Below are 26,783 nucleotides of genomic sequence, written 5' to 3'. Positions count from 1 at the left end.
TATCAAGTGAATTTTATTAGGAGAAACGCATCTGTTTAGTCTACAATCACTCATTTTTGCACTATGCTATTTATTAGTTCAACAGATGGCTTATTTATAGACATATAATTCGAATAAACTTCGACAGCGGTGGCAGAAGAGCTTTAAAGACGTGCTCATAAATAGGTCAAAGCCGCCGCTATATATCACACAGCGCAAGAGGACGTCTCTAGCGCTGGACAAGAGTTGAGGTGCGAAGCGCGCTCTCTCCGCAACCCTAAAATCGCATATTCTATTTGTCGCAAATGGTGAACTGCATAGTGCATTAGCGGTCCACCTTGCTAGCCCCCCGGGTTAAACTTGTGTTCGCTCAAAATGACAATCGCCAGTGATATAACGCAGCGTTCAAACAGCTTATGGAGCTGAAATGCATGTGAACTCCGCGAACTGCAAAGTGTCTTGTACTTCACTATGTCCTCATAGTCAGTTTTACGGGGAAGAATAGCGTACATTATCAGGACGTTCTCTGTGGCCTCAAACCATGAAAGGTAAACTTGTTGCTCGAATGCGTCTTATTCGTTCAAGGGCTCTTTTCTTAAGATAGCTTTCACACTTAGACTGTGACGTCATTTGTACACTTTCGTAGCCTTTGTTTCATCGTTCCTTTAATCTTATTCGCTTCTATTGCCAGCTCGATGATTCCGCTTCCCAAAAAATAATCTGACGCCACAATGTTTGCACACTTCCAGAATCTCTCCCTGAAAAGGTTTGTTACATTAAAGTTCACTATTTCCGCCAGTTCACGCAGCCTGTGCACTTGGACAGGAAACTTCACCGTAAGCTCCGCTTGCGCCGATGATAATGCACCCGAAACCTTTTTGCACGCGTGTACTTCCAGGTAATCTACCAAATGGTCGAGATCTTGAGCATTGGCCCAATTTTGTATCACGCCTGGACTCAGCAATTCGGAGTGCTGGCCTTTGTAGTCGTAGTTGTACATTACAAACACTGTCTGATTACACCGTGCTGAAGTAGCGCCACAGACACCGAGTATGTCTCCGATGGTGCTGTTAAACAGTAGCCGCGGAGCCATGACATCTCCGAGAGTCTTAACGATGAGCTGGACAAGACTTCGATGACGTTCCTCGACTGGATCAATGGAAGGGTCGAAGCCAAGCGTGAACCTGTGGAAATCCAACACAATGATCTCTCCGGTAGTCTCGGCGAATCTTCTGACCTGCTCTAGGACTGATTTAATAGTCACCTGCGCCTTGAATTTGTTGTGGAAAATCCAGAAGACGCCATTTGTGAATCCGACTCTCAGGTCTAGAGATCTGATTCCAAAAGCTAATTGCTGTGTGATGGTTTGATCCTGCGTGAAAATGAAGTCGCCGATCGGCCACTCTGGCTTGACGAGGTACATGGCCGAATCATGAGTTCCTGGTAGAAAGAGTTCGTGTAATCTGAGGCTTGATAAGTGGCAACAATTTTCGTGCATCCACCTAGACCTCCCGCGTAGACAAGAATATTCGATCACTCTAGCATCCCTTATGTCCACGTCGAACTGTAGTAAGACGGCCCAGTAACCGAGACAGCCTCCAGTCATAAGGCGTTCCGTGGTGTAGCCCGGAAACCTCACCAAAGTCTTCACTCGTCCCACGTCTTGTGTAACTGGATACAAGGTCGCGCCTTCCCAGCTGCGTGAGCTGGGCGGGTGCCTGAGCAGAGTGGCGAATATGTCGCTCTTCGGGTCTACGCCGTACCAGTTGATCTCAAAATGGCCGGCTTTCTGGAGATTACCTTCGAACGACGACACAGTGAGGTACACTCCGCGGCGTTTTAGTCCTGCAACAGACAATGTTTATATATAAAAATAGGCGAGTATAGTGAGCTTGCAGAATAAGCATAATCACAGTGTGCACCTTTCGTGCAATGGACCCTGTGTCAGCGATAAGTTATCTCTGACCCCACATGTACGACGCAGAGATTTTTGAAAAACATAATCATTCGTTTAGGTGGCCCACTCATAAGCTTTTTAGCCTGGAAAATAAAAATCTATGTAAGATTTATGGAACACAACTCAATATTTATTTCTACGTTGGGACTATTATCTGGCACCGAGAACGAATGATATGGTACGTTTGTTAGTAAACAAGACAAGACCTGACGCTCACAAGGGTTATTTACAGCGGGAAGAAATCATAGAACACGTAATCTTGCCTCACAGTATAAGTTTCCTAGCATCTGCTAACTTATTTTGGCGAACCCACATGACTTACTAAAAGGCTTATCTTGCGACGCGCAGTTCTCCTTTCACAAATGGATTTAACACTTTAATCGACGCCCCCTTCTTAATTTTTGAGGCCTTGATAACGTTTTTTGCAAGCAAAATTTGTTGAAAGCATCATATCTGAATCTCAACAATTATGTTTTTAATTGGATTGCCACCTTTCTGAGTAGTCGGTCAAGTTGTCGGTAATAAACGTTAACATTTTGGCTTTTTGTCCAAGCTAACTTTAGCCAATGGTTAAAAATAAAATATTTCATGTAGGCCAGAAAAACACTTGTACACAGCTGCCAGACATCTGGAGCGCCACAGAGAATATTTTACTTCACAAATAATTAATTAGTAGATAAGATAATTTTCTAAATTACTAATTATTGCCTGTAGATAATAAATGTGATTTGCAAAGTTGGAGAGTACCTGTGAAATCACCATTTTATTTATTTCCGATAAGGAAAGCTTCACGTGTACATTTCTTCTAAGCTCGAAAGAAAGCCCGTGAAATAGAAAAAAACATCACGTGACTAACGCATTCGCGCGCGACGATTGTGGTGCTCTCCACCGTGGCTTGTGTGAACAAAATTAGCTGCGGCCTTGACTCGACAGTCCAGTTCCAGCGGTAGGCTGATATTTTGGCGATGGTTGCACCGAGCGCGGCGAGCAACTTGCACCGTCACGTGCGCCGACTGTCGGAAACTACCGCAGACATATCGGCCTGCCGCTGCAGGCCACGGCCACAGCCATGGCCTCCAAGATCCCCCCCGCGCGAGCGTAGGCCACGCCGCAGCTTATTTAGCTCACTCAAACGACGGTTGAGAGCACCACAATCGTGGAGTGCGAATGCGCCAGTCACGTGATATTTTTTTTTCGTATGTTTCTTTACAGCTTGGAAAAAAGGTACAGCCTTAGTAAAAAGTTAAAGCCAAGTGGTCCACTTCTGAGCCATACCGTGTGGCTCGTAATGCATTTCCAGGTTTCCATACTTGCTGAAGGCAAGCTTTTTCGTCCTACCTTCTCCAATGGCTAGAATTTCCTCGATTATTAAAGAAGTCATAATTTACGGCTTAAAGGAAAGCCTCTGGACTAACTTTTGACAAAGGCTCTACATGGGAGGCTTTCTTTACCGGAAATAAATGGAATGGGGGTTTCAGAAGGTGCTCTCCAACTCTGCAAATGATATTTATTGTCTAAAGGCAATGGTCAGAAAATTAGGAAAATTACCTTGATTACTAATCAGTTATTTCAAAAATTAAAAAAAAAATTACTGTTGTGCGCCAGATGTTTGGCAGCTGTATACAAGTGGTTTCCATGGCCTACCTTAAAAGTTTTATTTTTTAACCCTTGGCTAAAGTTAGCTTGGACACCCTGTATATCCAGGATGTGTAATGGCATCGTCCTGCTGAATTGTCCGCCCAGCTCTCACGCCCGTGACGTGCTGATCTGTGACGCTATTTTTTTTTCCGGCGGCCATCAATACCAAAAAGTAACTTTCCTATACCCATGATATGACAGTCGTGTTTATTTAATGTAGTGGCTTCGTGATGCTTATCCTCTGTTGACTTTACAGAAATGCACAGCCGTTTAGTGCGTATATCACACTGGCAGCGGCCACTTGTAAAAGTACTCTGATTCATTAGCAAAGCCGCACTAATAAAATTTGATCTGCTTCTGAAAACTACCGTAATGGACGCGCACACATAATGATCCACGCCCTTCCCAATATGCCGCCACTGTGGCTCACTGTCAGAATGAATTAAATTCTTTTAACTCCCACTGTTTGCGCCACCAGGTACCTTCCTGCCAGAACGGAACTTCCTGCATGCTGTGCGCTGCCACTATAGAACCATCGCATGCCTCAGCAATTTTCTTCCTAGTTCAGCAATGTGCGAAGCAAGCGTGCCGCGCGAGAAATATCACGCTGGTTACACTTGGATGCTCGAGCGGTGCATGACGCTGGAGGCACGTGTTAGGCACGTGACGAGCGAGGCGACAGCTGGCGGCAGCGCCGAGTTGGCTGACCACTGACGTTACTAACACTATAACGTTACAGATTATGCGCGCCATTCGAAACTGCACCAACACCACAAAGGCATCGAAGCACCCTAACATGATGATGATAATGATAACTATGATGAGTTGTGGCTGCACCACAGATCTCGTGGCGCCATCCATCGGCATAAGGTGTCACCGGACGGCAGCGTGAAACGGAGAAAAACTACAGAGAAAACGCAGCACCAGATACTGTACGGCACTGCTCAGTCTGCTATACCGGTAGTAAGCCCACTTCGTGATAACATCTACTCTGGAATGATGAAGCACAGATATTTTCTCTCGCGCGCACTCCCTTCTCTTTACCGGCAGTCTGCTGCTGGTGACCGAGAATGCGCCTTTTATTGATTACGAGAACAACTCAATGAGCGCCATTTGTCGAGTGTCACCCATACTCATCCTTACGGGACGAACCATCATTGAAATTGATTGGTAGTAAGGAGTGGGTAAACACCAATCAAGAATTTTTCTTCAATAATAATAATAATAATAATAATAATAATAATAATAATAATAATAATAATAATAATAATAATAATAATAATAATAATAATAATAATAATAATAATAATAATAATAATAATAATAATAATAATAATAATAATAATAATAACAATAATAATAATAATAACAATAATAATAATAATAATAATAATAATAATAAATTGATTCACAGGAAGGGAAAGGCGCAGTATCTGTCACACCTGTGGATACCTGAACCACGTCGTAAGGAAAGGGAGGAAGATTACGAGTGAAAGTGAAAAGAGAGAAAGGAGAGCCGTAGTGGTATATGGGTTGTAGTAGCTTAATGCTATTGGGATTCTAGCTCCAAGCTCTGACGTTTGCTGGATTGAAGTTTAGTTTTGCTCTCTTTTTGGGCGCCATTACATCCGGCTATGCGAGTTGCTCGTGCTAGCTTAAGATAAATTGAGTTGTTCATTATACCGAGGAGCATTGGGCACCATGCAGATGTATATATTTTATTTTATTTGAAGGTTCCCTGCACTTTATAACATGCCTATTCCGTCAGCCCAAATTTTGTACCGTTCTTTACCGCTTCAGATTTTTTAAAATCAATTTTTGACCCTGTGTATAACTGACGCACAATTTTTGTGTGATATTTTAAGAGAAAGAGAGAGGGGGGGGATCTGTCCGTATATTATGAGGATAAATACGATGCTATTCCCACAGCTCTAGTTATGTACCATGATGTTTTCCAGGAAATATTACTTTCGCTGTTAACGAACACATCTATGACTGCCGTTATACTTACCACCGGTGGAGACGTAATTTACAATTGACAGGAGTAAGATTGTTGTGAGGACGGTGAACCTGGCCTTCATTTTGGCAAAGCCCTGGAAAAAAATGCTACTTTAAGTTAAGTAGTTTGGTGACTGTGCTGCATTTGCACTGTACATTTGCATAAGAGTACACCAGCTCATTTATTGGATGTTTACTTCACTGTTTCGCCCGAATCAGTATCTTAAGTGCAGGCGTCAAATGAAGAAGTCGGAAACAGTCACTTACGTGGAATTCTTCAGGTAGTTGTAAAGCCACTTTTGAAAGGGTAGGCAAATACACCTATCGTAATCGGTCTTAGTGCTGTGCATTGCCAGCCGCTATAGCTCAGTGGTTAGGTTGCTTGACGTCTGAGCCGAGCAAATCGGATTCTATCCTGGCTGCGGTGGCCGCTTTTCGATGTAGGCGAGACACAAGATTCCCAAGTAATGTGTGATACAGTTGCATGCTTAAGAACGCCAGGTGGTCGAATTATCCAGTCAGAAACCCTGACCCAATCGCCCATTCTCAAAGGGAGAACTGCAAGCAGCCCTCGAAAGAGGCCGATCTCGCGCCACACCCGGGCATGACCGAGTCAGTTGGTAGGAGCTTCGCAATCTAGACTCGGCAGCCCAGGATGCCCTTCTCGACATCATTATTTCTTACTGGGAGACCGGAACGGTACCGGATAATCTCAAGCTTTCTCTTATTCTTTCTATCCCTAAACCTGGCAAAAACCCTCGACTTCCTAGTAATTTGCGTCCAATCGCCCTGACTTCACATCTCTAAACTCATCAAGTGCCAGCTGCATACCCGAATTAGTCACTACATTGAATACGTCAGTCCTGGATTTCATCCAGCTCAAGCCGGCTTCCGCCCTAACCTCGGAACGCATGACTGTCTTTTGCTTTTGCGAAGAGTTCTGAATAGAGCTCATCATAAAGCGCTACCTGACTATCTCCTGGCTGTAGATATACACAAAGCCTTTGACAATGTTCGCCATGAGGTTATCCTGGAGGAACTCGCCAAACGCTTTCCTAGTACTCGTGCCCAAATCTGGATCCGCAATTTTTTGACATCTAGACCCATTCGGCTACATGGCAAAGTTCCAGGATGGGTGCCCAGAACCTATTACTTGGATGGGGGTGAACCTTAGGGCTCCATTCTCGGACCCATATAGTTCCACTTGGCCATGACACGCGTCGCCGAGAATCTGGAAATCAGCACAAGCACGAGATTCGCTATATGCCGATGATATTACCGTCTGGACTGAGGCAGCGGATTACGTAGACAAATATTCTATGCAGACAGAACTTCAGGCGGCCCTTCTTTGTCTTGAAGATACACTAACCAAATTGACCTCGAACTCGCACCACATAAAACAGAATTGATTAGTATCGACGGAAAACATAAAACCAAACCCAGTATGCAGATCCATCTTCACATCGGAGGCAACACTATCACCTCCTCAAATGGGCAAATCCGCATTCTTGTCCTGCCCATCTCAAGCTGCAACAGTCCCCAGAAATGGGTTCATCAGCTACAACGCCTTTGGCCATCACTGCTACACACTATTCGTCGCCTGTCCAACCAGCACAGCGGTGCGCGGCAACATGCCTGCCGTGCGATGGCCCAAGCAGCGGGGGTCGGAAAAATCCTCTATGGCACACCCGTCCTCCAACTGTCGAAGACTGACTTGGCTAAGGTCGAACGCCTTCATCGCGCAACACTACGCACTATTACCGGTCTACCTAAGCCGAACTCCTATAGCCGAACTTGAGCGTTTGGCCGCTCTTCCACCGCTCACTACCATCGTTACCGAGTCACAGACGCGTCATCGAATACGTCTAAAGAACACTGTCCGAGGGCGTCGCCTGCTGGCCTGGGATGAACAGCGTAAAGAGAAAACAACAGCCCTATATGCATCTCTTCCCCCTTGGGAGATGACAGTAATCACACGCCTCCATCGCCGACCTATAAACCGCGATTTTGTCATTCCCCGAGAGCTCCTCGCTGCCCATCACCGACAAGAGCGAATCCCTGACACGACTGACATATACACCGACGCATCGATTACAAGCGAATTTGCATCTATGGGCTGGGTATGCGATGACAACACTTCCCTTTTAGGCGCTTATGCCTGCCACCTACCTCAAGGTACCCCTCTTCATGCTGAACTCCTCGCGATTTGGGGAGCCTTGTCAGGAGTGCCTTGCACCGGAACTGGTTCAATACGTATTCTTACTGATTCCTATGAAGCTTACAAGGAAATCGCTACACCGGGTTCACAAGATGCAACAGCTACGGCCATACAGCGCCTCCTTAAACGCCACCAACTCGCGACCAGAACTGTCGCTATTCACTGGACCCCAGGTCACTCGGACGAATCAGGGGGCAATGCGGCGGCACACGCCGCGGCTGCCTTGGCAGGTGGGATGTCCACATTTACTTCCTCACCCCCCTTGCTTCATCCTTACTCGACCTTGAGCGAACAACTCACACCTTCTCTTGCCCTTATGCACTATACTCGGACCAGTCTTCGTAGCCTCAGTCAGCATCGCATGCAGGTGGCCACACCAGACCCACCTTTTACGAGAAAAACCCACCTCACCTTAAGTCAAGAAGTTTTTTTGAATAAGCTCATCGCCCATGCGGCTTACACGCCACTTATTATGGCCCGCTGGCGTCAGTATAAAGAGAAAATGATTACGTGCCCCCACTGTATACGGCTATTAACGAGCGGCGGCATATCTCATCTACTCTGGGATTGGCCTGCTTTTTATACTGGACGCTCCGAGATCAAACCCTACCGCCTGAACTACCGTTCCCTTCTAGAAACTGATGCTAACACACAGATGATATTTGCCAAGTATGGCTCGCTTAGTGGCCTGGTTAGAGCAATGTGATTTGAGTGACGACCTAAACAATGAAGATTCTGTCTACTCCCCTTTATCCCCATCCCTTCCCATTCAATAAAGGACATTCAATCAATCAATCTGAGTTCCTCGACTAAGACGTTTCTTATATACTGAGTCGGTTTGCGGAGTTAGGCCCTATAAACCAATAAACGTACACTGACGGCTATTTTTGGTAGATACATTATTCCACAGGGCCGAAGCAGCGCGCTACATAGAAGTTTAGAGTCACCCAGCGTTCTCCTGTGGTTCCGTGAGAGCTTGCTACTTAGCTCGTGCGTTGATTAAAGTTTTCAAGCACAACTGACCACTAATTTTCGCCAGAGCTTCTTGCTGCAATGAAAGCTCTTTCAACGACAGACACGAAAGGAAAAAAATATTCACAAACCATACCTTTAATTTGAGCTAGTTGACTTACAGGTGTAAAATTTTAAACGGCGGTGCATACAAGGACCTGTTCAGGAGTCTCTGAGCAAACAAAAAATATTGAGGAACGGTTAGGCATCATATTGAAGGGTATATATGGCAACATTGATGGCTCCCGTCTCCAGGTCTCTTTGCAGAGCTTCGTTAATTGATGTACGTGGTCTTTCATATAATTTGGCACTTTACGACTGTAGCGTAGAATATAATAAAGACACCTAATAAATGATTAAGCGAGTAGTATTGTGCGTGCACGTAAACGAACATCCGCAAGGTCAATTATCAAGTGGGACTGATTAACGCTGTTACGTCATAGCTTTGAATGTACAGCTCAAGTGTCTTAATTTCATCTAATTTCTCTCGCGCGAGTGTTCCTTTTTTGCTCCCCGTAGTAGAAACACCTATCTCTAGATACGCGATGTCATTAAGATTAAAAATAAAAATCGTATCGTCATTATTTCCAAAATTAACTCGACCATATAGAAGCACCTATCTTATATGGACGCTCGCCACACGAGACGCTAATAAAGGACTTATCATTGTTCCCCTAAGACGAGAAACGCAAAATGCAATCTAATGAAGGTCGCCATGTCGGTTGTAACGCCGTAACACAAACCTAAGCGACAGGTTTTTCATGCCGGCTGCATGTCTTTTAAAGGCATGAAGTTGCGCGCTCCGTGGCAGCCGCACGCGGCGAGCGTCAGCTGACTGAGCTATCGCGCGAGAGTCAAGGGTTGTTATCGGCCAAATGCGCGCCTCTCGTCCTTCAAATGTGGTCACGCGTTTATCGCAACCGCTGACGCGCAGCAGTTTTCCGGTGCGCACAGGAACTCCGCCCGGATAGTGCCCGTCCCTGTAAAGCACTGAGCGAACTTGACTGAAAAAGCTGATAACACCGATTTCATATGTATAACCGAGCACCGCTTAGCAGCGCAAACTTCGGAAAGGCCATCGTTAAACAGGATTAGAAGGCAGCACAGAATGGGAATATGGTTGCGAATAAGGCTAAAGAAGCACCGCTAAATTAAACTTGAGCGAGCTCTCGACAACAAATACTGAAGTGGTTTGAGGCTGCATCTCTTTTTTCGAGCGGCAAAATACTTGGGATTTCGCCGAGTCAGATATTGATAAATCACTTAAGACCGTTCGCGCGCGTCAATCTGAATCTCAGTGACTCATCAGCGGCTAAGAAGAGGAGACAGGCTCCCTTTTAAGCCAATTTATACTCATGTTGGGCCATACAAGTTAAATCCGGATATATAAAGTTATTTTTCACTGTACATTTATGAGCATAAATGAGCTTTGACCGGTTCTTTATGAGTTGGTTAGTGTATGCAGAAATGGGGACAGGTTATGTCAACTATGATCTGACTACAAAGTTTTCTAATTCTTACCGCTACAACCAGTAACTATAAAATATTCGCAGTGTGAAGCGAATGGTTATATTTTCTTTTTGAACAACCTGACAGTTTCACTCGCTGTCGGAGAGTCGTATATATTATTAGGCTGCTCTAGAGTGAATGATTTTGCTTTCATTCGCGGAAGGACACAACAAGCAATTTCTGAAATATTAGCGATGCAGATGAACTTCGACCAGGTACTAATCGAAGCTTTAAGAACTCGATTGCCCACGCAATATTCTGTCACAATGTCCAGCTTCTAAGCCCTTGACCTACTCATTACAATTAGCACAATCATCGCTGCAACAGCACCGGTGATAAGTAAGGGTATCACTGATCGCTGTTCTGCTTTGATGACGTAGGTCTGAAATTTAAACGGAAGCTAACATCTTCTAGTCATTTAACCCTCATTACATCTTTGACAAAGCACTGGGGTGAATAAGCAATGGCTTCAGCATGCATCACTTGAGTTTTTTGGTGAAGCAGGTTAATATTAACTAAGCACACTGAAAATTTATGAAAATGTTCACTCCACTTTATCATGTTCCTTTCTCCTTAAGAGCTATAAAATGTATTATTAAGATGAACAAACTTTGGGTCACCCAGAATGGTATGAAATAGTTACAAACAACATTCGGGTTTACTGTGGGTTTATAATATAAATCATTAAAAAGTTAAATATGTATACATACTATAAACACTAAAGTTAAGCTGTCAAAGAGAGCATATTTTACTTAACGTTGCCGAAACAATCCAAGAGGTCACACGAAAGGCAGTAAATAATGTCCTCCTAAAAGCATTGGCTATTTGTTTCCTTAAACCTGGACAGTCAATGGCACTAAATCTGAAGGGAAAAGGTCTTACTGAGCATTTCAATCGTGGCTTTATTATCGTCAGTTTATTAATGTTTCAAATACTGTCAAATACAGCTCAGTACACTAAAACATGAATAGTGCCCTCGAAAGCATCTTCCTTTATCCGACGGTCGAAAATGACGCGATTGATTAACGGCAGGGCGCTACGTGCATGCTGCTTTGTTTGTGAAGCGGTACTTATATATTTTTTGTATATGTGTTCAACGGTCGCACATGCGCAGTTCCTGAACACTAGCTCGCAAGCGGCACAAACTTGTTTACATTGAGCATATTTTTGACGATGTACATACCTCTTGTCCTGTCCATACTCGCAGCTGCTACACCTTGAAATTCACATCCCTATAACTTTACTTTCCGCTTTATTTCCCTCACCCGCAGTTTGAATGCTTCAGATATCAGATAGCGATTTCCCCATAGCTCGCAACATATTTAGTTTACCTTTTCGATTTTATTTACTAAGTCAGGGCTTCCGCCCTTACAAAATAAAGCATGTTACTATCTACAGATTTTGATAATACCTGTTCTCCCGAAAGATCTTAAGGAGGTAATATCTATGGCTGTATTTCAGTTTGGATTTTGGGAACAGTAGGACACTTGTTTACTTAAGCAGTGCATTAATTGCCTGCATCACAATACTTCTGATACTGAACTCTAACCTGCACAACAAAATCCAAATTGCTTGCAGGAATAAGACTTCATTTTCCCCATTTAATTATGGTGTGTCACAGCTGAGTGCATTGGAGTTACCTTTGTTGTATTTAACAAATGACGATTCAAATGATCGATTAGTACAGCTCGTCATATATGCTGATGATAGCAAAGTACTCGTTTTTTGATAATGATGCAAATTACCTTACTTTGCACTGTATAAAACATTTTCGGTATCGTAGCCAAAAGCTGTATAAAATGAACATCGAGAAAGCAAATGATACCTTAATCCGAGCCTGAAATAAGATACTCATTCCGTAAAACTGCTCAATAATATATAATCAGAAAGACTGAGCGTGTGTATTCCTTGTTATCTGCTTTGGTACACTAGCGGTAACTACATGGTAAACAATCTCCAGTGACAACAGCTCTGTCTATAGGTTTTATACGCCAAAGGTATAGATATAGCAGGTATTATTGGCTGGTGTACTTTACCGATATGGTCTTTAAAAGGATACCACGTGATTTAACTGATATCAGTCGGCCTTGCAGTCAGCCTTGGATATTACTGCCAGCTATGTTAAATCTGTCGGCCTAGAGCTTTCCACGAGCAAAACTATGTTCACGTCGGTCGCCAACCGCTGCGGTCGCCGTAAACTCGCGGCGACGCCGCTCCGTCTCCAACTATCTGGAATCCCGAAAGTGCGACATTGAAAATTCTGGCATTGTCGATTCATCAGTCGGTAACAGGAACCGCCTGGCTTTCTCAGGCTGAAAAGCAGGTGATGCAGACCTTGGGCCTAATAAGACGTATTGCTCCTAAATCCGGTGCCGCATTTGGTGACAGCGGTTCTGCAGCCACGCCTCATTTATCAAGCACAGTTTCAGCACTTGACAAGAGCTCAATGGGATCGTCTAGAAGCAGTAAATAGAGAGGCATTGAGAACAATCACTTGTCTCCCCGGTCGTGGCCTACACGAGAACGCTCAGCTCAACTCATTCGATGAACAGCAACGCTGTGGTGCTCGCAGCGATCCTCTTGCACTCACCGCGAGCACTCCGAGCCTATGCTACATCGCACACCATTTTGCCGTCGCCATCTCTAGTTTCCCCCATGGAATTTTGTTCAGCTGAGCGAAAACAAACCTACTGACGTTCACAGACCGACCACATCTTATGCGGTGTCATCCCTTCGTGAAAGGATCGCAAGGCTCAATAATTGCATATGTAGATGCCAGCATTGACTGATGTGAAATGACAACTGCAATTCATTGTCCTTGTAAGCCGGAACCTAATAGCACATCCACATATCAATTTGCAGAACCTCCCCCTTCTTTCTGTGCTGAGCTGTTGCCGTCCAAGACGCGCTTCGCTTTCTATCGGTCACAACCTTACTACCTAAAGCCAAAATTGTCATCCGCACCGACACCCTACAAGCAATACGTCTGCTCCTACGCGTCAGTCGCAGCCCAGAAATCTGCCAGAATATACATCGTCTGGCGGCTCGGACCTCGCAAACCATTCGAATTGAGTGGGTCCCACGTGACCTACTCAGTTCGCAAACCTCTGCAGATTCTGCAACCCGCCAGGCCACTCCACCTTCATCAATGACACGCTCCCTCACTATGGATGATGCCACTCTGCTTCTCACAAGAAAGGAGCACCTCCGGCGCCGCACACGTGCTCTTGTCCCACCGTGTGCGGTAACCCTCCTGAGCGGTCTTACCCCCGCAGAGGAGGTTGCGCTACGGAGGATCCGGGTCGGGGTTGTCCACACACCTGCTTTAACGTCGTGTCCTGTCTGCAAGTCACAAGATTATGAGGCAGATATTCACGACGTGTTGTGGGTTTGGAAGCCGACGAGAATTCGGCACCTGACGGCAGTGGACCTTTCGCCGAACTACTCACCTTCGTACATTGCCTTAACGCAAGGGCCTTATCATCGCTCTCTCTCTTGAACTTTATTACATCATCCAACTTTTTTCTTTCATTTATTACCCCTTTAAATTTTTTTTTACATATTCCATTATGCCCTGAGGCAATAAACAACGCTATTAAACCCTTGACAAGGCATCCTTATAGATGGTTCTGTTTGAGCAATGTTAATGTAATCATTACATGCTGGTTATTTTTCATAAAAGTATACTTAATTCTTTTTTTTTCCTTTACCATTGTTGCAGACCTCGATAGGACTCTTGTTTTAAGTAGAACTTCTTAACCCTCGTTTTCTGAGCCCTTGTTTACTGAATAAGATTACAACCACCAACTGCAATTTACCCGCTTTCCTAAACAAAATCAAACGAGCATCATATGTTGCCCAAAACAGGTGCAGAAGTAACTTTAATGCCTGTAAATTTGCGACTAGTGACCATCGCTAGTCGCAAATTTCTATTTTATTTGCATGAATCCCACATCAGCTGCCCCTTTCTTCATCTTTTCGTTGTAGTCTCTTCTTGTAATTTTGGATTCGAACAACTGTTTTTGTACACAGGGCCCCAGTCAGGTTGTCTGATACAAGTCAAAAGCCTGGGGACCATGCAGTTTTACGGAATACAAAACTGAATTCAACTCTTTTCGGGTCAAACGACTAAATGGATCAAATGACCGAATCACATTGCTACAGCAATTCCCACGCAGCCTATGTTATTACATTATTACACGTCCTTGATTGCTTATACGGCTGAGGCTGAGACTACCGCAGGGCGTGACTGTTCCGCCTACTTTTCTTATCGCACTTATTTACACAGGTCAATAAATATTAACACTACTATCTCTAGAGCGCTGTAGGAATGGCGTAATGGCTCATGATCATTCCTGCTGGCTTCATCAAGTGACACTTATTTGTTTCGGGCAGCCTAAATCAAGGAAGCAGTTATGTAATTTGAAAGGATCAGGGAAACAAATTTTGGGCAGTTGACCATCTTTCGGAGTTGTCCATACCACAAAAGGCTGTAAAATGTCCTCCTACGGTAACTGCACTACAGCTAACTCTGTAACGTCCTCGCAGGGAGAACTAATGAGCCTATCAGTTCCATTCTTTCGTGATATGCAGTGAGCACAGGGAAGCTTTACTCTATAATTAGACTGCTGTGAAACAGAATTTTACAACCACAAATGATAACACAATTGTTTGATAAGTGCTTAGGCACACGTCATCATCTTCCTTTTCGTGGCAAGCAGGAGGGAGTGTGAAACCGAGAAATCGAACTCTCAACTTAAGCACCTCGCTTTTTTTGCGCCTAAACGAAGGCGACAAGGGCAGCTGTCGCCGCTGATGCACTACCACTGCTCCATGAAGGCGAACGCGCCAACGTTAGGGAAAATGTCAGAACGCTCAGTGGCATCCAAAGGAAAGGTCCTTCCTATTCGCGCCATACATGCGGGAAACAGATATCTCCCCTTTTCCTGCCGTTAGCAGACTGCATAGAAGTATAAAATGTTGCTCCTTACAACATACAAGTTTTATAATAATTAATTATTAGGGTACACGTACTTCAAACAGTGACTCGGTAGATGTCTTTACCTTTTGGCATCGACTGCGAGGGGGCCGAACCAATGACTCGGAACCGTGCGGCTCGAGCGGCCACATGGCCGAATTCTCATCCGCGCAAGGAATTGTCGAAAACGCACCTTTGGGCGAAGAGGCGAAGTTGATAGGCCCTTTCTCGCACTGCCGCTTTCATCTGGAGCTTCCTGCGTCTTTGTAAACAGAAAGAAGCATTATCGTTTTGGCCTATTACCTCCCTCAGTGACGCAAATGCAACGCTTCGATATTTATCAGAGGCAGGGGTGTGAAGAAGCTGATTACAGCGGCTCGCGATAACATGGGCAAAATGCCACAGCCACAGCAGGCTGATAACAATACGCATGACATGGATTAGCTAGAACCATTTCGAAAGCAAAAACGAAACGATAACTCCCGGTCTAGGTTTCACAAACTCTTTATCACCACTTTAAAAATCCTTCAGGGGCGGCAGATAAACGAATTCTTGGACATCCCAAGCCTGTCACGAACGCTAGAAGCAGACGATGACGCCGGATTCGTCTCCCCCTTGACGCTGGTCAGAACAAGGTCAAGAGTGACTACCCCAATTACCAACGCTTGAATGTCCCAAGCTCCCGTCGCTTTCCTCTCAGGTCTCTTGTTGTATGCAAAGATCGCATATGGTCAAGTGCTAAACGCTGGTAGAGTTTAAAACTTTAACAGAAGGACTTTCGATCTGACCTCAAGTCATTGTTTATTTATTTTTCTGAACCCTTTTTTTTTGTCGGCAGTTTCAGTGACGTCACGGGGTCACTTGCCATGGCAGGAGTGGCCAGCTTTGGCAGCACATTAGAGACGCGAATCCAACCGATGGCGACATTCGGAACTGACACGTTGTTTGTACGCCATGCAGGCACGTTCGAGCAGCTTGGTTCAAACATGGGTTTACATGGGCCAGCGCATGATAATTTGGTGTTAGCCCCAAGCTAAGCCATCTGGTCGTTTTTTTTTTGTTCGACATCTTTGTGCGCGGTAAGAATGTCACCAACAGATGTGTTAAAGCGCTCCATGGGGTGATCGTTTCTTCGAGTGGCGGACACTCCTTGTGAGGTACTAGCTCGCCTCGCTTTAGCGTGGAACTGCACTGTAAAAACAAAAACACCTTATTAGGTGTTTTCGCATGTCTATAACTAACACCCATGCACCCTTGAAAAAAAAAAAATGGCTTCAGAGTGCCAGTACACCCTCAAAGATGGTGCTTCGGTTGGTCATAACACCCTTCTATGGGGCCAATGCACTGGGGTGTTTTCATCACCTTTACACCCTATTGCAGGGTGGAAGCAGTGGCATTGCACCCTTACACCCCTTGATAAAAATCAGTGCGGATAACGTCCATATATTGCATTCCCTAATTAGGAAATACTTTTGCCACTACACGTTCCTTAATGCTTTTCCTATGTGCACATTTGCTATCAAGCTTAATGGTATTCCTTTTAACCACCTATAATGCCAAATGAGCATGTAAAGAGATGCTGCATGGCATTATTTTGACATCTAGAATGGCCCATGCCAGTATGATTGTTTTTTCAAATTCACAGAGCATGGTACAAAAAAATGTCACACAGAAGGAAACTGGAAGTCTTTTATTCGGCATAGAAGGGTCAGGGTTCGGGCTAGTGGGTGCTCGGGTGCTGGTGGAGGGGAGGGGGGGGGGGGCAAGGGGCACTTGTGTTCTGTTTCTTCATTGATGCGCGCTATGGAGCCTCATTTATTTAACAAAACTGCTACTTTCCACCGAGAGCCTAGCAGACGGGCAAAAACATACATGGTATGTACGTAAATACCTAAAAAAATGAAAGCAGCAAAACAGTTCCAACAAATGCAGACAACAAAGTATACAATTTTTTTCAAAAACAGAACCGAACAATGAACACAACAGCATGGTGACATTTCTTAAAAAATAACAACAAAGCTTTTAGTCGTATGCAACAATAATCGCATTACACAATATTAATCCTGTGCTTTGTCAGTGTCAACGCGTGCGCTTGCATAAAATTCGGCCTTAAGCGATGAAATAAAGCGTCGTGCAGCGCATCTTGGCTTCGACACGCAGACGCCCAAAAAGAGGGCTCTATAAAGCAGCACAAATTGTCGGACCCCTTGTCATATGTCAGATTGAACAGCCAAAATCGACCCATTATTGGAACAATACCCTAAGTAGAGTCGATGACTCGAAGTAGCTTCCGCTGCTGAATGAAGGGGAAATGCCCTTCAGCTTCTTTGATTCTGCTCCCAGTATATCCGACACACGGCGTGGCAGGCTTTTCTTCCTGTTCCTTCAAAAAATTGTGAAAACTGCATAACAGAGCAGCTGTATAAATATGCACTGCACCTGGCAAAAAGCAAATTCAACATATTTTCTACTCTATATTTAGAATACGCCAATGCCCCTATCAGAAACCACTGGTGGTTATCTCAAAATTAACAATGCAGAGTATACTGTTATGGTTGGTTCAGGAGGCAGAAAGCCAGCAGTGTGATCAAGTCATAAATGAGAGCACATAAGGTCAACCCATTTTAATCCATGCAGCATGCTGTTGCATGGTAATTTTAGATTATGCAAGCTATTTTATCAAACAAAAATGGCTACACTCATCAAAAGCACCTGGGTTAGAGAACTTCTATGCTGCCCCACGAACTTTTCATTTCACATGAACTGGAATGCTTATTATGATAGTTAAAAATATAAATAAACAATAAACAGCACTGGAGCACGGTGTTTCCTACTGAAATAATAACAGCTGGCTCAATTGAAGGCTTCACACAAGGCCTACAGCATACCCTGCACTAGCCAAGTAGATACTGCAGAACCAAACAAAAGAAACGTGGAAAGAGCATACTTAGTGATGGGGCACTACAAAAAAAAAAAAAAGTGCATGTAATACATAACACATAATGCATTTCTGAACTTTTGCACGTCTTCTTGTGCTAAGTATGAACCAGCCAAGCCCTAGGTCATCGCAATGCTTCCTGAAGTGTTTACATTTAAGGTTTAGTAACAAGGAAAAAGTGTTCTCGCTGCTCTATGTGGCAGTTCTGAAACTTCATCACACATTATTCATTGAAAGTGTACACTGGAGCTTTGAGTTGAGCGACAATTACATGTGCAACAGCAGAGCATTACCAAACAACCAAACAGCAGAAGCTCTAAAAAATGTCGACACCGAAGCATTTCATGTTAAAACATTTTCCACGCATAGCACATTGTATGCATAGACATCCAGAACAACAGTGGTGAGCCTCAAGAGGCGGCAGGAAGCTCAAGTGTTCAAGAAGTTGTAATCGTTATAGCGGCAGGCAGTCTGAGCACTTTGAAATACTAAAGTTTCGAATACTAAAAATATGTTGACTAACTTGAAATGCAAAAATAACAATTTGGATTTATTCAAATGTTTACTAAAAATGAAAATGTCTATGACAGTGCCACATGGTTAATGCATGAAATTTTAGCATCTGTAGTTGAAGGCATTATATTTATACAGCATGAACCTTGAAACACAGCAGTATTTTCTCCCAACCAATGTGGTAAACCTAATCTCAGAAGAATTAAAATTATTACATCATTTCAAACTTGGCTAGCAAATTACAGCATTTTTTTAAAACAACTATTAAACTGCAATACCCACCTTCAAAAGCCTGTACGATAAGACAATGTGGCAAATATTTCTTTTGAAGCAGTCGCAGATTATATATTCCAGACATTAGGAACATGTTAGGTACTAGCATGCATGAGCAGGTTGAGAGACCCCTTTCCAGCAAATGCTAAACCCCACCAAGCTGCCTGCAAGAGCCATCTGATAAAGCACTGCTGGTCCACTGCAGCAGAGTGCTTAGACAAATGGCACACTGCACCAATCTTGACATTACCAGTGCTTCATCAGGTGACTCTTGTATGCAATACGACGGGGTAAGCATGTGATGGCGGGAGTCCCTTAAAAGTGCTTTTCATTGTACTTACAGTGCAAATAATCCTTTCACAGCAAAGAATTCACAGTTGTGATGAAAACTTGTGTAGTATTTCTATTTGAATTATGAAACACTAATACATATTACAAGTTAGACTGTAAACCATTTTAGAAACAAAGAAAATTCGCTAATAAAGTCGGTTTCAAGTAGGCTTCCTGAATATTCAAGTGACAAAGAGAAAACTTACAAATGATACAAACATAACATCCAGAGCTCCCGGCTGGTTCCCAATGTTTGCCAAGAGTTGCAGAATGCATACTGTCTGTACATCTACAACAGAAATAAGCAACACAACAATGGTGTACCTCCTTGCAGGTAAAAAGAGACAGCCGAGTTTTGAGGCGATAATTTATTGTCTAATTTAGGAAGGCAAATAAACAAAATTGAGAACATGTAGAGGAACGCAAACTGAAAGCCAAACATCTTACAGCAAAAATTAGCAAAGCTTGTGAAGATTTGAATCAGGTATCACCTAATTCTCTGCTACTAGTTGAACAGATTCGAAAAGGCTGCACCATTACAATGGAGAAGAACAATAGGTAATTTAAATTTAGCTAATGCGAAAATTGTTACATAAGAAGAAATGCACAGGCTAGTTATGGTTTTATTATTCTTTCTGATGCTCAGCCATGTTTTTAGTATATCTATAAGGCACTGCAAAATGGCAAAAATTTAGGCATTTAGCGAAAAACTGCCAATTAGATATCACATGCAGCAAACAGAAGGAAACAGCTTAATACTTACGCTTCTTTCTCCTTTCACGCATTCCCTCAGAACATACTTCGAGCACCCGGGCAATGTCCTTTTTTCTTGCACGAATGGTGTCCTTCAAAACCAAGACAAGTGTCTTGTTAAGGCCAATTTCAACTGCCTCTTTGCCGTCCTTCTTGATCAGCATGTTGAAGTCATGTAAGAACTGCAAGTTTGTGTGAATGGTAGACATAAAGAATTCATTTTACTCAATGTTTCAAGTAACTGAATATTAAAAACCATTGTACGAAAGCTAAGGCAATTGATGCCTTTGTACATATCTAAAAAAAAAACAAAAAACTGACATTAGCAAACAGCAAATACAAATATTTACTAAGGTTAGAAAACTGCAAAAACCATCAGTATTTTGCCACTCATCGCCAAACTGCAAGCAATATTAAGGAAAGTCTAATATAAAAAATAACAAAGCAAAAATTATGATCCTCCTTCCCTCAACTTGGCACACGGCTGAATGGCAATAAAATATGTAATATATCTCTAAACTAAGGGTCCCCGCTCAGCTTTAAAAAGTAGGCTTCAATTCTTAGAGACAATCTACAGACATGCATCGTTAGCATATGAAAGTCAAATTGTTTTCTGGGCCCTTTAAATCATTAAACTGCTTTCAAAACATACATTACAAATTTTTTAATAACAGTAAGTCACAAATTTGCCTTCAATATGCGCACTGTGATGAGCAAAGAAGGTAAACATATGCGAATAAGGCTATGATAACCGCTTCATATGTACATTTAAGAAAAAAAAAATTAAACATCTGGTCAGAATCAAACTCTGTAATAGCAACATCCGGTACAATATTTGGCCACAGAATTTAAGCTGTCGACCTCTACTTGAATGCTGAGGCATCAGTATCGAAATCCATTTATTCTAGTCTAAAGACACAAAAATCAAGTAATACGGTCAAACAGTTATGTTGAATTGTGACCACAAAAATAATGAAAACTGGATTGTTTGAACCACATCAGCTGACTTAGCACGTGTACAAGTGCCTTAATTGAAGTCTTGCTGAAAATAAAATACGTACCTAAATGATTCTTCGAGAGCGAAAGTAAACGCCATAACAAAAGCAGCATAATAAAAATGCAACTTCACATTCCATGCAACCGCAAAATATGGTCCCCGTAAAATGAAAAATGCTCCCATATTGATTAAGAAAGGCAAATCCAGACGCGGGGAAGTTAACATAGGCTGACGATAGCGGCATACAGTTTACGCAGTTTATAATAAACTATTATGCAACCAGGCCGGCCGACCAGCGCACTTCGATGCCGAGAGCACGAGCGTAGAGGCGTGCCGCGCTAAACGGCCGCCGAGAACGAACATAGCCTCCTCGAACAAAAAGTTTAAACAGAAGGGCTGCGGGAGGACGCTCCCCGAGCAGCAGGACGGTGCGCGCCTATGCTCCGAGTAAATAAAAAAGAAAGGGGGGGGTGTCGCAGCGCTCCGAGTGAAAGAAGATGACGAAGCATGAAAGAGGTTTCAGGAGAGCGAGCGCGAAGTGTAAGAGATGAGGGAGGAGGGGGGAGTCGAGAGTGCTAGGAGAATTAAGGTAGTACGCCAACATGGCCTTGCCGCACGAACGGAAACGGTAGAACAAAACCGAGTCGTTGCGAACTGAGCGCAAGTATCAAACTGTCAAGAAACGAAAATCGTTTCGTGAACCTCCTGCGCGTACAAAATGCAAGGAAACGTAGCACATACATTATTTCTGTTCAAGAAAGTTGAGACTGATGTTCCTGCGCGAAGTCTGCGTAACTCGCCGCGACATCTACCACATGTGCGATGTCATTTTGGCAGCCGGGTGAAAACAAGCGCGTGTCTCACGTTTTCACAACACATTCTGGAGCGTTCCGGCACAAAAAGACACAGAATGCCGCAATCCGGTAGGAAACTGTTCCCACAAAGCGCAATATGCGTGAGAATAGGCTTACCTTTACAGACGATTGCGTCAGCCGCAAAGTACGCTGTCCGCCTTCGTATCACCGGCACCGAACCAACCAGTGCGATTTCTGCGCGAGTGCAATGTAGTCGGCGCATATACCTCTTAATCACGCGGAAAAAAGTCGTCCATGCCTTCTTCTTTCGAACATCTCAAACATAAAGCGGTGCAGCAGTCCTTCGGCCTGAGCAAAGCAAAAAGAAGCCCGGACGCCCGGACACTTGCCGACACGATAAATGCCCGTTTGCGTTAAAAACCACATGTAGAAGGCACTTCACAAGCGTACACACTTCTGTAATACATATGCATGGGAAATGCAACACATTTCACGAGGGTACACAATCGAAGAAGCACATTCAGCATTCGCCGAAACGTGGTCGAAACGCACCCCACAATGCTAACGGTCATATTGTGAAATTTGAAAAGAGCGTTCGTAGCTACCGGCGGCCTCCTGGCGGTGAAATTTTGTTTCAGTTTCTGTTTCATTTTTAGAAAGCATTCGTGTGTAATTTTAATTTTAGCGTTACTTTTGTTGCTTTATTTAGGTGTTGGGTTATATTAGCAGCGCCACTTGTGTATAAAAGGCTACGAAGTTACGCAGCCACATACCCCCAGCATGTTAGGTGATATTGCTTGCCCGTAACACCCTAAGGCATATTCTCCAACCAAAGCACCCTTTTGGCATGCAAGAGGTGATTTTCAATGGCACGAACACCCTAGACTCAGGGTGTAAGGGTGTTTTGAATCAGACAAATGCCCAAAGAGGTGTATTTGTTTTTACAGTGTGCTTGCTAAAGTACGGGTGTAAAAGCCTCTTTTTGAGGAGAAAGTCATGTCTGGAACGTGTCTCAGCGGGATTAAGCAGAGAGGGGGAAAAAAAAATCCTACCTACTTCAAGGCCGGTGAAAAGTTTTCACTTCAGTTAAAAGGTCGCGTGACCCCTAGATGTTGCAATTGAGACAAAACAAATGCATAACCGGTTAGAAATGCCTTGTCGACAATGCAAGCTTCGAAACTCTTCCTGGCTTTGTCAGTGACGTTTTCCGCTTCTGAACATCACGACAAGCTTCAGTGCACTCCCCTATGCTGTGAGATATGCTTGGAGGGTACCGTAGGCATGGAATTCTTCGGAACGTACAATTGAATCCAAAATCAAAATTACTCTGCGTGAGACTCGCAGGCGTCGCCATGCAAGAAGTAGAGGCAGCCGCCTCATTCCCTTAATGGCATATATAGATATCTCGATCTAGTCGGTAAAATAAATACCGGAGGCTCGCTGGTACAAGGAGACGGTAAGCTATGCTGTTGAGAGCAAAGTTCATTTTTCCAGCTACGTTATTTTCTGAATTGCAACACACTTGGGGTTTTGATAGATATTACTTGCTTGTCACATTGGTAGGGAGAGACGGGGCAGCCGCAGCCATTGCCACACACCTGTTTTAGCTGTAATGAATTTCTATGACACAATACTGTGGAGAAACATTACAATCGCATTCACTGCCTCCTAATATGCGCAACAAAACAAACAAACGAAGTTCGCTGTCACTGGAACATCCTGTGCATTATTACGCATGGCTTGAAACCGAAAGCTGTAGCAAATGAAGCGCACCGCAGCGATATAGTTGAGCGAAATTCTCCTAACCTCTACGTGCTCGGTGAAGGCTACTGTAGTTCAGAATTGGTGCACTATGTCAGTACAAAAGTACCAGCGCATGTAGGTTACTGAAAGCGGTCGTGATTGTGACAGTTTTAATGCTGTTGTGCTAAAGGGCCTGTTCTCCAAAATATCCGGTGTTTTCGGCGTTGTCGGTGTCGACTTTGTGAGCAAAAAATCGCAGGAATGACTTTGACAGAAATTAGCTGGAAGCTGATACGACCGGGCACTCACGGGTCATGGGGTTGTGCGACATGACGTGACGTGGTCTATTTGTCAGATGCTTCCATACCGGTCGTCTCGATTCAGCTGGGAGGTTGGGGGATTCAAAACCTCCATGACTCTTGCATCCCGAGTGAGACATGCTATACCTCTTCGCCACGCAAGCGCGTTTGTACGGCGTGGTTAATCGGGCCATAATAACTATGCAGATTATTCTAACATAATCTTAGGACTGCGCTAAAGAGCATTTGTGCGATAATACAGGCACAAGTGGAAGGATCAGTCACTGAGCCAGTCGCAAGAGGAGCCGCGGACGCTGTTTCAGCTGTCGCGTCCTATCCTTAAAGGCGGCGCTTAAGTATCCCTTTCAAATCTATTCAGGTGCGTGCTCTGGAATTTGTCAGTGGTCATACGCGTCCATCCAGGCTCTTGTGAACCATTGTGCCGTCGAACGTTTTGAATCGGAAACTCTAATCAGTGATGCGACCGAGCTACGCTGATGGCCGCCAACAAGTTTTGATAGTTTGCCGTAGAAAATACAGTGTGGTTTTGGTGCTGTGTAAATAAGTGCATTGATTATTCGTTATCCAAACCGACATTTTTAAGAGGGAGCGGTTAGTCTAGGAGTCTAGATGGCCATGTCTTACGACTACTTCGGGAAGGTGCGGCGCCATGCTCGTATACACGCCGGTTGTCTCATGTTCGGCGTCTACCTCGAAGTGCCTCTGTACTTCTGGCGATTGTATCCGGTGCCGATGTTCTTGAAAGGTGTCAATTTAGGTGCTTTCCGTCCGAATAACGCTCAGCCTTCATTAGCTATAGTAATAACGGTGCTACAATGCGCTGCCTACGCGGGCCTGCAGGCCCCATCAGCAGGAGAACTTGCGCGTTGGTGCGCTGACTGTGGTCGCTGCGACTTTGTAGGACCTGGTAGCTGCTCCACAAGCTCCGGTGCATCCAGCGCACATTTAGAATCATGCCGAGTGACGATGGCTAGGTTAACAGACTTTTTATTGCGCTTTGGGGGACGTTTTTTGCAGGCCCTTGCCAACCGCAGAATGGATGCTCTCTCGAATGGCCTCGTTGGCAACGATTATTCCGTCATCATTGCTCGTCGCAGTGTCTCCGCGGAGGTCGTGCTGCACGGCATGCAACTGTCGCCCGCTATATCTCTACCCGTGGTTCCAAGCTCAGCTGTGTCGACCGACTCCAGAAACTCGGGGACGAGTACTAAGGAACTCTTCTTTCAGGTCTAGCAACTAAAAGTCTATTCTGTTTCGGTTGCGATGGAGTTGGATTGTTGCTCGAAATGATCCCTGCAGCTGCTCTAAAAGATGAACGGCAGTGGACTCATGCCACTTTCAAGCAGTGACAATGCGAAGACTCTGATTGGACCCCTTCGTGCCATCAAAGTGAGCACAGACAGCACGCTGATCGACACTCAGTATTGACAAAGCCAATCACAGCAGCGGGATGGTAATCAAAAGTGTTCTTTCCAACACCGGGTCTCCTAGCGTGGTCGGTCCAGAAAGGAAGAAAGGCGGACAGGCACACAAAAGTAATATCTCTAAGGCGAGATGGCCGCAGCCTGTTTCTGTGCACGAAAATTTACAGAATTTCTTTAATTCTTCTTTCAGCTGAGAGTTTGTATTTGTACTAGGGTGGATAGAACTCGTATGTTGCTGCTCGTGATGGATGTCACTTCGGAAACGTTTTAAACTATCGAGTGGGCTCATATACATACGCGTGTTGCTTGTTTAGGGATATGTTTCAAGTTGTGATGGTTATGAAGGTCAGCAGTGAACAAGAAGGAGCCGGGGACGACGAAAGGCAGGGTTTGGTCACGCTCACACGGAGTCGGCACTCAAAGCGAGAGCTTCCCACTTCCCCGCTCTCAGAAAAATATAAACCAGCTGCAATACAGCAAAAAGCGGTTAACCTGGTCTTAATTTGAAAAAAATAAAAAAAAAATAAAATGGCTAATTGATACACCGCGTCCTGTCAGGTGCTTAATTTTATAAGGCGTCAAGCTCTCACTAATTTGTTGAAATGTGGCCGCATCGGTTAATTCGGACGTGTGGCGGGTCTCGTATATATATGGGGCGCAGATGATGGAATAACAATAATAAGCCGATCTCACCGAAAGGTGACGGTGATAAGCCCAGGTAGTCAGCAAGTCTTGCACCCCTTTTGTCCAATTTCTGTGTAAATGCTGCGTAATAATATTTGTGATAATAACTCTACAAGTGAGGCCGAATGATTTTTATCGTTTTGCGCTGCGTTCTTCTATGTCCTTAGGTGTTTTCGTTGTGCGCGCGCATTGAACACAGGACTGTTAGCTTTATCGCAAAGCCACTGATAATTTCGCGTGTAGGTGAGCAGGGTGTGCATTAATTTTTCAGGTAACGTGTGAGAGGCAGCAGATGCAAATAAGGTCTTAATTTTTTTACAGTGTGCAAGCCCTACTGTGGTGCAAAGGCATGCAAAAATGGCAAATTCTACACAAATAACTCGAGCAAAGCAATTAACGAATGTGGGTTATTCAAGGAATATGCACTCGCTCATGCAGGAACCAGTTCCAGGACCACCTGAGTGCCGAATGTCAGATTGAAAAGCGATGACGCGGCAGTAGGTCGACATCACTGACTATCGACAAGGTCCTTAGCAGTAAACACTATAAAGTAATTTCAACAGCACGCTTCAATATAGTACAGCATGTATTATGTGTCAAAAGATTTTTTTCTGTTTTCCTCTTGATAAAATACAAGCTAAATGGGGCATCTAAATCACTCACTGTGATCAATATACGTGCATTTTTCCTGAACCTGCTTTTTAT

General features: G+C 44.1%; 1 protein-coding gene and 1 long non-coding RNA gene across 4 annotated transcripts in view; both read right to left on the bottom strand.

The window, feature by feature from the left end:
• The window catches only part of LOC146175413 (PI-PLC X domain-containing protein 1-like), a 46,775-nt gene continuing 19,992 nt past the window's right edge, over positions 1–26,783 (bottom strand). For 2 of the 3 annotated variants that reach the window (XM_084581759.1, XM_084581761.1), the window contains exons 2-4: positions 15,482–15,550; positions 5,586–5,667; positions 1–1,824 (exon numbers count right to left, since the gene is read on the bottom strand). In XM_084581759.1, the coding sequence (XP_084437885.1) occupies positions 593–1,824; positions 5,586–5,667; positions 15,482–15,550 (1,383 nt within the window). In that variant the 3' untranslated portion in view covers positions 1–592. Of the gene's footprint in view, positions 1,825–5,585; positions 5,668–15,374; positions 15,551–26,783 lie in introns of those variants that run through there. The other variant, XM_084581760.1, reaches the window with a different exon arrangement.
• On the bottom strand, positions 17,120–22,167 carry LOC146175414 (uncharacterized). The gene is made up of 4 exons (XR_014701135.1): positions 22,064–22,167; positions 20,106–20,277; positions 19,549–19,631; positions 17,120–17,137 (listed from the first exon to the last, which is right to left on the bottom strand). It is a non-coding gene; the product is annotated as an uncharacterized LOC146175414 (long non-coding RNA).

Source organism: Amblyomma maculatum, chromosome 10 (genome assembly GCF_055883805.1).
Source record: "Amblyomma maculatum isolate TAMU_Amacu chromosome 10, ASM5588380v1, whole genome shotgun sequence".
Classification (NCBI taxonomy): Eukaryota; Metazoa; Arthropoda; class Arachnida; order Ixodida; family Ixodidae; genus Amblyomma; species Amblyomma maculatum.
This window is presented reverse-complemented; position numbering and strand designations above follow the sequence as displayed.